At 48.3% G+C, this 17,495-nt stretch overlaps 2 protein-coding genes across 2 annotated transcripts; one reads left to right on the forward strand and one right to left on the reverse strand.

Moving 5' to 3' along the window:
- Positions 1-1,385: 1,385 nt before the first annotated feature.
- Positions 1,386-3,274, forward strand: LOC125526854 (patatin-like protein 3). The gene is made up of 4 exons (XM_087532184.1): positions 1,386-1,394; positions 2,137-2,632; positions 2,680-2,924; positions 3,254-3,274. The coding sequence occupies exons 1-4, from the start codon at positions 1,386-1,388 to the stop codon at positions 3,272-3,274; spliced, it is 771 nt and encodes a 256-aa protein (XP_087388310.1).
- A 4,246-nt stretch (positions 3,275-7,520) lies between these two features.
- LOC125525176 (sucrose synthase 1) lies at positions 7,521-11,836 on the reverse strand. The gene is made up of 15 exons (XM_048690192.2): positions 11,720-11,836; positions 11,264-11,384; positions 11,014-11,165; positions 10,732-10,924; positions 10,489-10,607; positions 10,180-10,396; positions 10,002-10,097; positions 9,719-9,892; positions 9,522-9,638; positions 9,272-9,438; positions 8,959-9,183; positions 8,488-8,806; positions 8,140-8,384; positions 7,916-8,054; positions 7,521-7,819 (listed from the first exon to the last, which is right to left on the reverse strand). The coding sequence occupies exons 1-15, from the start codon at positions 11,812-11,814 to the stop codon at positions 7,772-7,774; spliced, it is 2,427 nt and encodes an 808-aa protein (XP_048546149.2). The 5' UTR covers positions 11,815-11,836; the 3' UTR covers positions 7,521-7,771.
- Positions 11,837-17,495: the final 5,659 nt, after the last annotated feature.

The following is a 17,495-nucleotide window of genomic DNA, read 5'->3' on the forward strand; positions in this document are numbered from 1 at the left end:
GCACATCAAAATTAATGCATTCCAAATCAAATATGTTTCCATCCAGTATCATTGAACCACGGATCAAATCAAATAATCATATATGTATGCAGCATTGAACTACAGATCTAATAATCATATATGGTCTATGTGACCTTAAATTTCCCCTTAAATAAGGTGTTCAACCTCATACTAATTAAAATCTAAAAGCAAAAATTCCACTACTAATCTAATAAGCATCTGAAAAAAAAATATCTCTTAATCCGACTACTTCTAACCTAATCTAATAATCATATGTGGTCCACCATTCTTGCACGAATCAAATACAGAAAAACCTTAATGCAGAGAAAACCCTACATCCAACAAATCTAACCCAAGAAACTTCTGGCCAAAAACCCTAGAATCTAAAAACTACCAACTAAAAGGAATAAGCAGATACCTTCTACTCCACCTGCTCCTCACCAGAGCCGGCCTCTACCTTCTCCACCTCGTGCGCCTCGTCAGAGCCCGCCTCCACCTTCTGCGCCTCGCCAGAGCCTGCCTCCACCTTCTACGCCTCGCCGGAGATCGCTAGAGCGGGCGTATCTGGCTGGACTGCGCCGCTGCAGCCCGCCCCCACCTTCTCCAGATCTGTAGCGGGGGGAGCACCGCGCTGGACGCCGGCACATCCCCTCACAAAGGTGCCCGCAGCGACCTGCCGCGCCTGCTCCACCAGATCTGCACCCCAATCGGGGCACTCGCCTCCTGCGTCCGCCATGGCGATGGAGAGGATGCGGTTGGGGAGAGGGAGACGAGGAGGTTGGAGAGGAAAGGGAGTGGGGAGTGGAGAGAGGGAGACGATGCGGCGGGGAGGGGGGAATGGTGGGCGATGCGGCCGGAGATGGTTGCCGTCCACATTTATATGATGGGACAGTTTTGGCAACTACCCGTGACACATGTTGCCCCACGCGCGGGCGGCTGCACGCGTGAACGAAACGCACCATATACAAATACGTATATGACCGGGCATACGATCTAACCGGGCCCGTACGGGCCTCCTAGGGCTCCTCGACGGCTATATGCGAGGGCAACAAAGACAATCATGCCCCTCGTTATGAACCGTGTTTGGTTTATCCTAGCCGTCAATGTGTTTTTCCACCTTGCGTTCAGCCCAGGGAAGCACCGGAGCAGATACGGTGTCCCGTCTTTTTGGCAGGGGAAATTTAACCTGGGCTATCTACAAGACGACATCAAACGGACCGCCCTGACTGCGCCTTGCGCGGCGCGCTTGGGCCGGGGACGACCAGGGATGACCCCGCCTCCGGGCTTGCCGCCGCTCTCCTCCCGGATGGATTTCAAAGCCCCGGACCACAGCAATCCTCGTATGCCCGGTTAGCGGTCGTGTCTCAAGCTCGACGGCAAGAACGATGTGTCAGGTACTCAGGCGCAACCACGCCGCACGACGAACTCCTATCGTGCTTCGTGCCTGTCGGCCGTGACACCAACAGTCCCTCCTTGGGCACAACCAACCGCAGCTTCACATGCCATGGTTTCGCCTTGTCCGTCCTGTCGCCGCCGGAGCGTGCATGCCAAATGTTTCGACGAAATGCATAAGCTAACTGTAAGCTTTACTCTGCTAAATTTAGAGGATCGGATAGAACCGATCAAAAATTAATAAAGTAAATATATTCTACTAAGATTTACTCGGCCGGATCCTTCTCTATTTTTTAGGGGATCGGCTAGAGTTGACCTTAGCACCGTGAGATAAGCTTCGGCGAGAAAGCAGCATAAGATAAGCAGGCCCTCCAACACACACGAGTGAATTGCAAAAAACCACCACATTTGGGGCTTCATCTACGGAAAACCACCAGGTCGCTAATCATTTGCAAAAATCACCGCGCATTCAGTAAACTTTTTGCAAAAAGCACTGATTAGGTGCTTTAGCCCGTTTAACCACTTTCTGACAAATGGGGCCGCAATGTAAGGAGCTGATTTGGCAACAAATTGACATATACCTCCCTGAATCTTAAAAAAAAAGCAATCAAGCCCCTCCCCCTCCCCCTCCCCCACGAAGGGCATCTCCTTCCTCGCGCGCAGCGGCAGGGGGGCACACCGGCCGACAAGGCGCGTCGCGGTGGCCGACCTGCCCAGCATGGTGCGCCCTGGTGATGTGTCCAGTCGTCCTCACGACACGGCTTGGATGCTTCTGCCGCTGGGCAGAGGGCAGGCGAACGAGGTCAACGCGTCCCCTCCCCCACGAAGTATACGGCCGCGGACGCGCTGGCGTTCGTGGCGGTGAGCCTCGGGAAGGGCGGGTGGGCCAGAGGTGGAGGTGGATGGCGCGGGAGGTGGGCCGCGCTGTTCCGGCGCAGGGAGAGGTCGTCGGACAAGTCGTCGTTGTCGGCGTCCTCGTCCTCATCGTCGCTCCGCCGGGTGTTCGGCGATGCGACGCTGAGGGACACGATGGCGCCGCTGCTGGTGCCGTGCTACGACCTGACCACGGGCGTGCCGTTCCTCTCCTCCCGCGCCGACGCCGTCGAGAGCAACAGCTTCGACTTCCGCCTCCGAGACGTCTGCGCGGCCACCTGCGCCGGTGGCTCGGCTGCGGCCGCGGTCCACTCCGTGAACGGCCTTACGGCCATCGCCGCTGCGGCCGGTGGCGTGGCAGCCATGGGCAACCCCGCCGCGGCGGCCATCACGCACGTGCTGCACAACAAGCAGGAGTTCCCCCTCGCCGCCGCGTCGACGACCTGCTCGTCGTCTCCATCCGCTCCGGGTCCTCCTCCGGCGGCACGGCCTTCGGCTCCGCTACCCCGTCCGCCGGCTGGCGCACACCGATCCCCCCGCGCTCGCCGTCCCCCGCCGAAATGGTCCGCCTCACCGCCGAGGGCGTCGCCGACATGGTCAACCAGGCCGTCGCCATGGCGTTCGGCCACACCTGCGGCCGCAACTACGTGTGCATCCAGGTCAGCATAGCCACAGAGCTTCACCTCGCATGGTCCAGGAGGTTGATTGCTTTTTTTAAAATCTATTAGGGGTCTGTGTGTGATTATTTTGCCAAGTCAGCTCCTTACAGTCCGGCCCCATATGTCAGAAAGTGATTAAATGAGCTAAATCACCTGTTCAGTGCAAACTGCAAAATGTTTATTGAATGTGCGGTGTTTTTTACAAATGATTAGGGACCTGGTGGTTTTCCGTAGATGAAGCCCCAAATCTGGTGGTTTTTTGCAATTCACTCAACACACACACAACCAAAATGTTTACTGAATGTGCGGTGTTTTTTACAAATGATTAGGGACCTGGTGGTTTTCCGTAGATGAAGCCCCAAATCTGGTGGTTTTTTGCAATTCACTCAACACACACACAACAAAAGTGGCCGTCGGAAAAGCTTGGGCCTGTCTCTGAGGGTTGTTGCCGTGCTCGATGCCATCTGTCTCGTCAACCAGGCCACCTCTAGCGACGACGAAGGCACACAAAACAATGAGGACGGGAGACTCCGCCACCGGCGAGAGGCAGGGGATCCCAGTGGTGTGCTTGCCAGCGATGAAGACCGCGGCATGACCCAGATGCGAAGGATGCCAGTGGACGATCTATTCGCTGGCCCCAAGAACCTAGGTAACTAATTTATTTGATCTCTTTACCTCCCGGTTCGACCACCTCCGTTGCCATCTGCTTTAGTTTGTTGCCTTACCAACGAAACTTCGAATCGACTTGTGTGCTATGCCGATCCCCAAAATGTCATGCCGCTTCTGTACATGAAGCTTTCTTTGAGTTCTTGCCTTCTTATACCGAATTGCATCTAAGATGTTGATCGCATTTGGTTTTGTCCTTACCAAGTGTTGCACTATTCTTCAGAGAAACTCCACAGTCCAGTACTTGTTGTGCCAAACTGCATTTAGAAGTGTCAGTTTTCTATGAAGCTTTGATCAAATAACCATGTTACCACGCATACGCACACACTCACCAGGTTCATTCATGATTAAAGGAGTGATCATCCAACTTCGAAGATGGACAGGGGAGTGAAAAGGACAACGAAACAATGCATTGAACTTTGATGAAAGATGAACACCATCGACAGGCGTTTATTCAAGGAAACAAATGCGGTTAGCAGGAACCCGCAAGCACTGCCCAAGACCTCGCTAATGTGCTGGAGACATCAAATTACACACCCTTGGTATCACAGATGCAGCGGTACAGCTCATCATTGCGAACACGGTTCATCTGAGCGGAGATCCAACGGATATGGCCCTTCAGTTTGTACTCCTCAATGAGTGGGGTTGTAAGTGAGATCTTGACTTAATAGGAATGATTGACTTTTTTCAGGAGCTCATTCGCAGAGAACTCCGATGTTAAGTGTGCTTGGCTTGGAGCAATTTAAGGATGATGGCCAAGTAGAAACTTTTTCCGGGATGCACACGAGTGAGGATAAAGTGTGCAGAAAAGACTAGTGTTGACTTGTAGGCCCAGTTTGGATCCCGCAAGCCGCCATGCATCGCTACCACAAGACGCCACACACCGCTGCTGCAAGCCGTTGGGGCGCCAGTGATGCGAGTCGTCTCCGGAGTTGTAAGTCGTCACCCATCGCTACTGCAAGGCCGATGTTGTAAACTCACCGCTAGAGTTCTCCAACGGGAGAACACCTGGTGATGCGAGGACACCATCCCATGCGTTGTTGCGAGCTTGTTCGGGTGTGCTGCAAGCGAGCTGGAGTTTGCCACGAGGTCACCATCGATGCTAGAATGGCGGCCGAGAGAATAGTGGGGCTTTGCTGCGAACCTATGGTGTGGTTGTTGCGAGCTTTGCCAAGCAGTGCCGTGAGTGAGCAAGAATTTGTTGTGCTGGGGAGCGGCTGAGGTGATGCTCTAACCAGCGGCCATGGCTTTTGCGACCACGGGCAACTAGTGTTGTGAGTTTAGGTGGCTAGTGCTACTACAGTGTGCCAAGCGTAGCCGACCAGGTGATGCGACAACGCTTCTATGGCATGGCTAGCAGTGTTGTGTGTGTGTGTTGCCACGGTTATGTTCGGACAATGGCGGCAATGCTTCCGCGGTAGTCATCGGTGCGGCAACGAGTGGAGCTGACGTGTTCCGCAACGGACGCTGCTCGAGCCAACGAGGAAAGCGTGTAGGAGGAAGATGCAGTGGGAAATACGTATGGCGAGAGAGACGATGGACGTCATTGAGCAAACGGCTTACACGACCGCAATCAAGGGCATTTGTGGGGGTGATCTTTCCCTCGTACAGCCGGTTGGCGCCTAGCGCCGCCCTCCATTTTCTCCTTGCAAAAAAATCTCTTTACAGTGAACAAAGCAGCTTAAGATAAGCGGGCCGCCTGGGAATTTGGACGTTCACCCTCGGCCACTGAGCACATGCCCCACACAGAGTGGTCATCAGAATGTGTCCTCCGCCTCAGCGCCTGTAGTGTCAAGTAAGGCAAACGGCGCTCATTCGGGTCGGCCCAATAAATAGTTTCCTATCCCCACTCGCTCGCTACTTGCATGCCTCCTTTTTGCTCCCTCCTCACTCTTCCCGGTTGATAGTCAACTGTTGACCATTCGACCATTGACTTAAAAAAATTCATGAAAAAGGAGAAAAAATAAAAATGTTTTTTAATTTGAAACGAAAATCATGAAATTTGAAAAAAAAAGATCATGAATTTGGGAAAAGGTTCACAACTTTGAAAAAAAAGTTCAACTTTTTTTAAAGAAGTCCGAAATTTGGACAAAGTTCGACGATTATGAAACAAAGGCACGAACATGAAAAAAGTTCACAAATTTAAATAAGGTTCATGGATATTTTTCCAAGTTCATGGATTTTTAAAAATGACCATTGTTTAGCAAAAAATAGTTCACGAATTTTAAAGAAAATCATTAATTTTGGAAAAGGTTCATGAATAATTTAAAAAAGATCACAAATTTGAAAAATGTCCATGGATTTATAAGAAAGTTCGTGGATTTGGAGAAGCCCATGAATTAAAAAACGTTCATGCATTTAGAAACAAGAATAATAAAAAAAGAAATAAAAAGGAACCATAAAAATAAAATGGAAAAAAGAAACAGAAAATAAAAACCTGAATAAGAACCATACAAAAAATAACAACAAAGACTTTAGTCCCAAACAAGTTGGGATAGACTAGAGGGGAAACCCATAAGACCTCGCAACCAAACCAATTCATGGCTGTGGCATATGGATAGTAAGCTTCCACGCACCTCTTGTCCATAGCTAACTTTGTTGATACTCCAACCGTCCAAAAAACCGAAAAAAGAAATAAACACCGAAAGCTTTCAGAATTTTCCCAAAACCTGGAGCTTTAGCGGGTGCTTCAGTTGGTGGGCCGGCCCGTTCTGTCTTGCCAATCTGGCCACCTCTAGCGGCGATGAGGACGGGAGACGCCACCGGTAGCAGAGGTGCAGGCAAGGTTTCCTCCACACACAAAAAAAAAGGTGCAGGCAAGGAACCCAATCGGTGTGCGCGCCGGCGGCGGCACGGCCCGGAGGCGCCGGAGGCGAGTGTGCGATTTATCCGCTGGACACGGAAACCCTAGGTAACTGACTAACTTTCTCTTCAGCGGCATGTCTTTACATCCCGATCCTCCTATCTCCATCGCCATCAGATTTTGCAGGCTATGAGTGGATTACCAACGGAAATTGAATTGACTGTGATCAACGCCAATCGCCAAAAAAAAAATTTTATGCCCTCACCTCCTTTTTTTTATGAAGGACGTTTTTATTAACTTAAAATGTTGCCCTCACCTCCTTTTGACAAAGAAAATATATATTAATATCATGAAGATACTAATTACACCTGAATTCTGTACGAACAAGATGTCCAAAGGCATAAAGATACACAACCAAAAAAATAAAAAGACAGAAAAGAAAAATTGTGCCACGTTGATGAATCACTAGCATTAGCAACCCTTTAACCATCATCGAAGACAACACTCAAAATACAAAAAGGGTTCTCCAAAAGTAACGTCTTCAAAAAGAAAACAATGCACAAGCGTTGTCGTTTGCTCGATTGAAGATCTTGGGTTTTCACCCTGAGAAAAGTCTGAGTTCACCCAAAAACAATACCTTGAAAAAAGGCCATTGCCATTTTGTAACCAATACAAGCCAGATCTTGAGTTTTGCTCCATCGAGACTCGGTACTCGACGAGCACCATGAAGTTTTCTTTGAGTTCTCCATCTGACATCGACAACAATTCCAAAGGCTGTGTGTCACTTGGTTGTGCCCATGCCAAGAGCTGCTTTATGCTTAAGAGAAACCCTACTCTGGAGCACTTACTATCCCAAATTGCATTAAGGTACTCCCTCCATCCCATAATATAAAAGCGTTTTTGACACTACAAAGTAGTATTTAGTTTCCGGAGAACTTTGATCACATAACCAATGTTACAGTGCATAGGTTGTTGGCATTTGGTTTTGTCCTTGCCAAGACCGGCACTATTCTTCAGAAAAACTCCACAGTGCAGCACACATCAGTGAAGCTTTGACCAAAACCACACACACACCAGGTTCATTCATGACAGAAGGGGTGATCAAATAATTTTGAAAGACAGAGAAATGAGACAGACAACGAAACATTGCATTGAACTCTGATGAAAGATGGAACACCATGGGCAGGCGTTTATTCCAGGCAACAAATGCGGCTGGCATGAACCAGCGAGCACTGCCCAGGACCTCACAAATGTGCCGAGACAACAAATTAACACACTCCACGACCAGACCAAATGAAAACTACGGCAGACAAATCATAACGCAGCCGACACTTCACCCTCCCGCTGAATGCGCCTCTTCATGCCCCATTGCACCGGGCTAGTTGTCGGAGTTCTCGCCGTCAACCGCCAATGGAACTGCAGCAGCCTGGATTCAAGAGAACATATAAATCATAAGTGAGTGTGCCGAAGTGGACACTGATATATGTTGCCTATGTTTCTCTTTGACGGTCAGATAACTTACCAGGCTGCGGTACTTCAGGGCGTAGAACATCTCAAGGTAACGGCGAGTCTCACGCCTCTCTAGGTTGCTCACGTACTTCCAGAATCCATACACACCGGTCAGGGTCATCAGCCTCTCTGAGTACAGCTTCCAGGTGTACCTGATCATTCAAAAATTGTAGGATAAGTATTTGTTCAGGGGCAGAACCTAGAACTATCTGGCATGACAAAAATTATAATGCATACTTCTCATAAATTCTCTTCAGGCCTCCTTCAGACATTTTGTCCCAGTAGCTTGGATCCTCGCTGCACTTCTCAAAGAAGTTGACCAAGATATCTGCGGCCTTGTCACTGTGGTAAGGATCAATGTGCAGACCAGACACCCCATTCACAATGATTTCAGCAGGGCCACCGTGGCATGTCGCAATTGTCGGCAGACCACATGTCATGGCCTCAATGACAGTAAGGCCAAAAGCTTCATAGAATGCAGGCTAGAAACAATTGAAACAAGAGTTTAGTCCAGTACAAACCCAAGGCTGTTTATTTTTTCCAAATGTTGATCACAGAAGAATATGGAGTGACATGGTGGTATACCTGCACAAATGCTCCCTTGGTGTCACAGATGTAGCGGTACAGCTCACCATTGCGAACACGGTTCATCTGAGCAGAGATCCAACGGATATGGCCCTTCAGCTTGTACTCCTCAATGAGACTGTACATCCTCTTGAACTCAGCCTGCTCCTCCCTATCCTTGGACTCCTTGCCATGGTCGCCAGCAACAATCACAAGGTTCGCCAAATCCTTCAGATGTGCATTCTTGCCGTACATCTCAACCAAGCCAGTCATGTTCTTCACACGGTCAAGACGAGCCATTGAAAAGATGATTGGCTTGTTCCTGTCCTTCAACACAAATCTGTAGAAAACAGATTTAAAATGGTTATACTTGAATGGAAGAGCATGTACACCATACAGCAGAACATAAGCAATTGTTCAAAAAATTGAAGGCACTACTGTAAACCAGGTGAAATGCGCTAGTTATTACATCACATAGAGGTGAGTACTCACTTGTGTTCATCGTTCTCAACATCGCTGTACAGGAGCTCCTCAATTTCAGAGTGGAAGGCGGTGAGCCTCTTGTCAGTCTCAGTGTATGGGAAGTAGACAGTCATGTCTGCTCCAGGAGAGACGATGTTGAACTTAGGATCAAACACGTCAATCCCATGGACAACCCGGTACAGATCAGGGAGGGTGAAAGCAATGTGAGACTCGTATTGGCCCACGCTATCTTTGCTGCAAAAACAAAAGAGGGAAGCATCAGATAAACGTCCTGGTACTGTCACAGCCAACAATGTTTCTACTGAAAATATAGAGATGTTACCTTCCGGCAATTTCCTGGAATGTGCTGGTGATGATGAAATCAGTGTGGTTCATGGCAATCAGGTCAGCTGTGAACTGGCATGAAAAGTGATACTGGCTGTCGAATTTGTCCAAGTAGATGTCTGAGTTGGGGTACTTGGTTTTCTCCAAGGCATGGGCAATGGTGCACTGTATTCATGTACAAGAGAAATCATAAGTAATTTAGCTAATCAAAAATACAAGACTGATGTATACAGTACAACAAAACCGACCTGGGTAACTCCCAATTTATGGGCAAGCAGAGTGGCCACAAGGTTACCATCACTGTAGTTGCCAATGATCAAATCAGGCTTGGTCTGCATTTCTCTCATGAGTTCGTTTGCAACATCCTGTGATTAAACATGCATGATCTCAGAATACAGATACTATGTTTTAGCTCTGTAGAACGCTATTCGAATAAAGCGTTTACCTCGGTGTATGTCTCCAGGTATGGCCAGACATCAAAACGCGAGATCCACTTACGGAGGATCCCATTCTCAGTTCTGAATGGAACACGGAGAATGTCAGTGTGCTCAGTTCCAATGACCTTCTCCAGCCGCTGGCCACATGTGGTTCCAACAGCATCAGGCAACAACCTGGTTACCTGCATCAAATAAAATTGGTTGGGCACATTTACCCAGTTAGTCACAACACACTGACAAACAAGGTCTTAGAAATTGCAACATCCAACATTGTTATTATCTCAAACATACAATGAGGATCTTGGGAGTTATATCAAGGCCTTGCTGCTTAATCCTCAGAAGCATCTCATTCTCCAAAGCACGGACTTGATCCAAGATGTACACAACCTGTCAAACAATATCCTGTCAGATCAGAACTAAGAAGCCTGAAAAAACTAGCTAACAGAAAATTGCTTCCAAGCAGCTTTACCTGGCCACCGGTATCAGGGTATCCCAACACATTGGATTGAGCAAAGTATCCATGGGGAGACAGGATGACAACATTGAACATCATTGGAATGGTTCCAAGGAACTTCTCCAAGCTGGCCGGATCAGGGGCCTCAAGAAGGTCAAGAAGCAAATGGATGGTGTCGTGTACACGCTTTGCGGTGTCACCCCAACCCTTCTCCAAACCAAGCTCTTGGAACCTGCACTTGAAAACGTAAGCAGCTACTCCATTTGCAGTAGTTTAACCTTAGCTATGTGGTATGACCGTAAGAGCAAGTTGCATAGAAATAACCTGTGGTTGAATTCAGAGCTGGGAGTGTCTTCAGGAATGCTAACTAGATACTCTTCTGCCTTCCTAAGGGCCGACTGGAGACCGCGAAGGCTCTGAATTCTGTCGTTCAACATCATTGTCTGTAATTGAAAATGACATTTTATTACTAAGAGAACATGGATCAAATCATTATGCAGTTCTTTGTAGGATGTCAGGTTAATTCAAGCATTCAAGTTTGGTAGGTTCCACGTATTGGAAGCTTACCGTGCCCTTGTAGTTATGGGCTTTCAGGAAGTTGAGCAGTGGGTAGAGGCTCTCCTTGTCCTGGAACAACTTGGAAGACAGGTGACGGTTAAGGAACTGCACCCCGTTTCCGATGGACTTGGACATGGAAGGGCGCGGGAAGGAGGCATTGAAAGGCTCAAAATCAAGCTCAAGCACAAACTTGCTGCTGGCACTGTTGTCAAGGAAAAGGCACAAGGTTATTCACTACAAGTAGAATGTATAATTCACCTACAACTGCTAAGATTTCATCCTGCAACTTACTGCTCATCGACAAGCTGTTCCTTGAATGCCAAGTACTCAGAAACAGTGAGCTCTTCAACGGCGAGCTCACTAACATTCACCCGAATGTAGTCCCAGACACCAGGCCTGGGCCTGATGGCAAGTGCAACCCATGGGGGCAGCACAATTGCTTCCTATATTTACATCAAGGAAGAGAGAATTAGAACGCCTTGAATATAAAAAATTTCAACTGGCAGGCACTTGAGCAGGAAAGTCGCCGATGTTATGTTACCTGAGCAGCTCGGAGGATGTCTTCAAAGGGCGCATACTTCTCCTTGTCGGATTCGAACAGTTCGTCAAACTCAGCAAGCAGCTGGTGGCGCTGAAGCATGCCCTTGCCCTGGTGAACATACCTGCAAAGAGTGGTATTTTTCAGAAAAAAGAAAAGAGTGCTACACCTCATATTTTTCCTATGACTGAAACTATGTAAGCAGCACTACCTCTACCCTGACTACCAGATTATACTAAGAACATGTAACATTTCAACATGATCACCAAATTCCTCTAGTCCTGACTATGAATCTATGATGTACCAAAGATATGCATGCATCACCTTCTAATGCTGATTTTGATGTGCTAAAAACTAATTAAAGATAGGGACGAAATTTATACCATGTCAACATGTTTTGGTGGCATAACAGAGATTAGTTTGTTTCACATACAGGTAGACATGGTTTGAGATCCTCACCTGGAGAAGAGTGCAATGAGCTCATTGGGGTGGGAGGAGAAGGTGGCACCAAGGCGCTCCCTGAGGCTGTGGAGGCGAGTCAGCTTGGCAGCCATGGCTCAGGACACAAAACTGCAGAGCAAGGTAAAGATCAGCATTCAGCCTTGGAGAATCAAAACATTTACTGTACTTGCCAAGAACCAAAGTCAACAGCCACTAGGATATCAACACTAGTCATATTACTGCAGCACGAAAAAAAATACTACTCCTACTTGAAATCAAGACTAAATCAGAGGTGAAACATTTGCCAACACTAGTAAAATCTCGCAGATCGAAGAGATCAAAGTAACGGAAAGGAAGCGAGCATTAATCTTGCACCTAACTCAATCAAGCACCGATTCCACACCAAACCAGTCGTTCTCTGAAGATGTTTCTACAGAGAAAAAAGGGGGCAAACTTGAGCAAGCGCGTTTACTGATTTCTTCCAGATCATTGATGCCATTAAGGCCGCAAAAACGGCAGCAAAAAAACCCCATACACATTTCTCAGGCAAGATCCCAGGCTAACCAAAAACTTGTACTTGACCAAGAATCTCCTTAAGAGAGCTCTGACTAAAAATTTCTAACTGGCCCAGGGTAAAAATTTGGGGAAAAGAAGAGGAGGAGTCCGCTCATTAACCAGGCGGGGAATCTAGGAGGGATTCGGAGCAGAGAAGCCGAAAAACGCGTCAGCAAGAAGCCGCGCGGGATTGAGGTGACGCCCCACCAAACACGAACCGCAAGAAGTGCAAGAAACCCCCGAGGAAAACTAGCGCAGCAAGAAACTACTGGCGATCAAGACGATTGACTACCGGAGCCGCAAAGAAGCAAGATTTCCGGCCAGATTAGCTACGAATTCAAGCAAGATGAGCGCACGGGGGGGTGGAAAGAACTATGCTGACACCAGAGGCAGAGGCAGAGGCATACGTACCCAGTGGGGGTGCAGGGGAGCAGGGGAGAGAGGCCAAACGGAGGAGGTTTTCTCCAAGATCCAGGAGGACAAATAAATAGGCAAAACCCAAACCCAAACCCCCAGTGGTAGTGGTGAGAGCATTGGAGGGACAGGTGGTGGCATTGGACTATTGGTGTTGGTAGGCCCGCCTCAACTCTCAAGCTGACATGACATAATGGATAACACCGAACCGAATTATTCTTCTGCCAAATTTAAAAATATTACCAGCAGCACCTGTCTAATGGTGTCACTAACTACGCAAGGATCCAACTAGCATATGCTGTGCCGTCTACTGGCTGCTTTTCCCTAAAGTGCCAAGCTTTTTTTCTGGAGAGAGCATAAACTGCAGGTCGATCGATTTGGACGGGTGCAGTGGATGGGTTCTGATTTTCAACCGATGCAAATATCAAATTGGATGGATTAGGTGGGGAACAGGGGAAAAGTTTGGGGATTTGACGGCGACGCGCCTAATGTACTGTAGCTCGCACTCACCGGCACACGCAATGAGATTGTCGTAGAAGAAAAGCAAAAAAAGCAAGGTGATTTCTTGAGCCAGCACTAACGAGTGGGGCCCTGCCGCAACAACACAAATCCACAATCTAGAAGCTTGGTCTGCACTCCAGAGGCCAACGGGCATCCGAGGGAGGGGGAGAGAGAGCGTAAAGGGCATGTGCCGAAACGATGGGGAAACACCAAGGAGGTTGCCAAGTGGCTGGCAATTCTTTGGTGCTGTTAAGCAAGAAGATTTTCTCTATGGCATCACAAACGACGGAGCATAACCAAAAGCTGGCAGGAATAATCTTTTCTGTAGCAGAAAAAGCAGCGGTTCTTGTTCTTGCGAGAGGAGAAACGGGATCGTAATGCCCGTCCGGACAGCGAGGTCGCGTCGACGGCGCCGGGACAGCCCTACGTTCCGAACAAGAAGAGCGGAGGGCATCGCATCGCATCTCTTTCGTTTGCTAGGAAAAAACAAACAAGATGCCAAGGCGAAAGTGTCTTTTGCTTGGATAATTATAATTAAAATGACACCCCGAACCAAACCGAACAGCGCTTACAATACAAACTCTAGCGGCCGGCATTGCACGGAGCAGATAAAACCGTGGAGATAACCAAGGCACATTACCTTTGCAGCAGGAACACCACGAGCTCGACGAACGGGGGAACGAACAATGGAATGGCTTGTGTGACAGATGGGTGACGGGGACGGGAATGCGGTGAGGTGTGGATCGCAGGTTGCAGGAGGGGGGACGTTTTATAGTGCCCGGGAAGAAATTAATCCTGGCCTGCGCAGCAAGCCAAGCCGTGGTCGAGGGGCCGTGGTTTTGGATCAGGACGGGTTTAATTGCATTCCGTGTGTTCCTTTCCCATGGGCGCCGCCGACCCGACCCAAGGATGGGATGGATGGAAAATCCCGTGGTAACGGATCCAAAACCGCGGGGGCGGCTTCCGGTTTTCGCACGATCCCCGCCTCGTTTCTCGGTTACCCCGAGAGTGGCCGTGACTTTTCGTTCCTTGCAGGGTCGACGAGCGCGACTGGGTAGCGGCGGGGCTTTTTTCTTTTCTTTTTTTTTTCTTTTTTTTGAAGGGATCTTTTCTTTTCTTTGGGGGCAAGAAAGAAGAGAAAAGTCGCTTTCGTTCGTTCGTTCGCTCGTTCGCGGCTGTTTCTTTCCGCGAGAGCTGCTGCTGCGCAGCTGCGGGTGGCGCGGCGTGCCTGTTTCTGTTTGTGCGCATGCATGGACCGGACTGGACGGCGCGCGGGCGCAGCAGCGCGGGCCAGACCGTCTGGATTTCGTGCGTGCGATGCGGCAGGTGAACGTTGCTTCTCTCTTCGAAATAACCCGTGAGCAGCTATAGGTAGGAGTACGTGCTTCTGGACCGTTCCACCCGATTTTTTTGGTTTCTCATTCAAGTCCGGTCAGAGCTGCACAAGGTTGGTGCGGCGTGTGCCCCGTCGTTTTGGTATACAACTGTACAAGTGCACAAGTGTATAGTTTCCGCCAAAAAAAATGAACAGGTGTGCGACCGCACAATGGTACCACGCTCTTTCTTTCTTTTTTCATCTACTACCCCTACTAGAAGAACGCCCGTGCGTTGCAACGGGGCCACGTTAACTTAAAGAGTTCAATATTACGACATTGGCGACCTTTTTTACCATCAAATCCTCACACACACACTCCCTCCCTCTTCCTCACTCTCTCTCCCCCTCTCCCTCTCTCTAACACACACACATATCCATCTTATTGGGTACGGGACCATAATCCATCTATTTCACACACACACGCTAGTGCATAACAATATGGATTATGTGTATTATATTTGCCACCAGAACTGAGGGAATTAATTTCATGTAAATCGGCCAGCCAAAGCTCCAAGAATACGTGAAGGAGGTGGCCCGAGTCAGCGTCGGCGCCGTCCGGCGCGGGCCATGGGCCCGCTTCCAAGTGCACGTGCAATGCACGTCTTCACAAATATTACAACCAGATGTGAGAAATCACATACTAACACGATGTTGCAATCAATTTGTAATTAAAGAAGCCAAAAGTCTTTTTTCTTAAACAAGAATTCCTTATGCTGGAGTTTAAACAAACCCCACAATAGCCCTACTTATCACCTAATTAAGCAGATGCATGACTTATGAAGCGGATAAGAAATCATGTTAACTTGAAACTAAAATTCCAACAAAAGAGTGAGGAATAAACCTTTTTATCATTGCTCTGAAGTCTGAACCTCCCCCTATTTGTTAGTGAAATGTGAGTATGCTTGGAAGATAATAATTTCTTATGCAACATATGCTTTTACATCCGAAAGAGCTACAAAATATGTTGACCTACCTATGTGCACTTCCTAAATCAAGCGGATAAAATTATTTCTATCGGCAATATAAAATATTAAATATTAGAAAGAAAGGGACAATGTCCACTAACCATGCAAATATTCTGACCATGGGATATTTAGGCTGGCGTATATGGGAAATCAAAGCTAAAATGACTCGATGAGTTAGGGATACATCAATAAATATTGTAAAAAAAACAAATCTGCAGCAACTCGCGACCCCACGAACTCGTATTCGCAATGAGCAAGTTAGTGAGGCCACCACGGTAGGCTAGCACCAAGGGACAAGGGCAACAACCGCCTTCCCATCCAACCTACTGATTCTGCTGGCGCTACTTTCATCCTAAGCCCATGAGTACCGTTAGTGTGTTGCCACGTACGGAGAAACTATGAACTGAAATTTTCATCCAAATCATGAAAAATGTTAATGTTCCTCTCCTCTCCCATCCCTCGTGTGAACATACCCAATTCGTGGTTGGCTCGCTACATTCAGCGTAGCTCTGATGTGCACTGCCCTCGCTCTTGATTAGTTGCCGCAGTGCCACGCATCTACGCCAACAAGCTGGGGAAACAAATGCAAATGTTACACCGAGTCAAAATCAACCATCCCACAATCGTAACAATAGAAAAGATAATAACCAAAATTTAACAGAAGAACTATTGCTTGGCTCCCAGATCCATCTCGACAGCCCTTGATCTGGCTGCTGAGCTTCAACATCACGTCATTACCAAACATGTAGTGGATGCCTAGTGGGACAAGGATTAAGAAATAACATGAGGTGAAAAATGCGATGGTTGTCAATTCCATAAGACGATCCAAGTAATTTGACAAAACAGATCGGGAGCATCTTGTATAATCTCAAAAAAGCAACTAAAAATATGAGAAATGAAGTGATGAAAATCAGCCCCTGCTCTCATTTATGCTCGCTTTTGTAATGGGAGGCAAGGAATGGGGATACCGGGAGAAGAAAGGATCACATGGACGGCAAGCCTCCACCACCGGCAAGTGGGGTTGCTTCACATCCAATCTCCACGGCCGCCGCCTCCATGGGGACGAACTCCCATGTTCACAACCGGGCTCCCAATCGGCCGCTGCCTCGCCGACCTTGACGATGAAGTAGTCCCTCCCTTCGATCCCATTCGCAACGGAGGCAACACCCATCCCAGCGGACGGGTCCGCGGTGAGATCCCTACTGGATTGTGGTCGCGCCTCCCCAAACCTCACCGCGGGACACATGAGAGGGCGCCGTTGCCATGGTCAGGCTTGGATGGGGAAAGGAGGCGACATAGCAGCAACGGCGCCTTCGCCGGGATTGATGGCGACGGCGGCGGCGAGCGAGCGGGAGGACGGCGGCGGCGAGAGAGTAGGAGGGTGGTGGCGGCAGTCCATCGGCCGCCGTGACGTGAGAGGAGGATGGGGATGGGGCCGCGATCTGGACGTATGGAGCGGTCGAGAGGAGGGGAAGCAGGCAGCTGGGTTTTTCCATCATGCGGGGTTTGGGGGAGGTCAAACGAGAGGGTTTTTTTCGTGCGGGAGGCAGAGCAACGAGGTCGGATGTAGGGAGACGGGACGCGGTCGGTTGGCAGGAAAAGGAAAGCTACGCAAAATCACATCAATATAAGAAAATATCCCATCAATACTTGATTGATTGCGATTTATTTTTTATATGGTAACTAATCTGATCATCAATACTTGATTGATTGTGATTTATTTTTTATATGGTAACTAATCTGATGGGTTTATGTGGGTGGTGAAGCGAAAAGGAAAGCTACGCATTTTTTTAGTCAGTAGAGATGATTGATGATAAGAAAGGGAAAATCACATCAATATAAGGAAATATCCCATCAATACTTGATTGATTGCGATTTATTTTTTATACGGTAACTAATCCGATCATCAATACTTGATTGATTGCGATTTATTTTTTATATGGTAACTAATCTGATGGGTTTATGTGGGTGGTGAAGCGAAAAG

Source organism: Triticum urartu, chromosome 7A, assembly GCF_056163025.1.
Source record: "Triticum urartu cultivar PI428250 chromosome 7A, HENAU_Tu73, whole genome shotgun sequence".
Taxonomy (NCBI): Eukaryota; Viridiplantae; Streptophyta; class Magnoliopsida; order Poales; family Poaceae; genus Triticum; species Triticum urartu.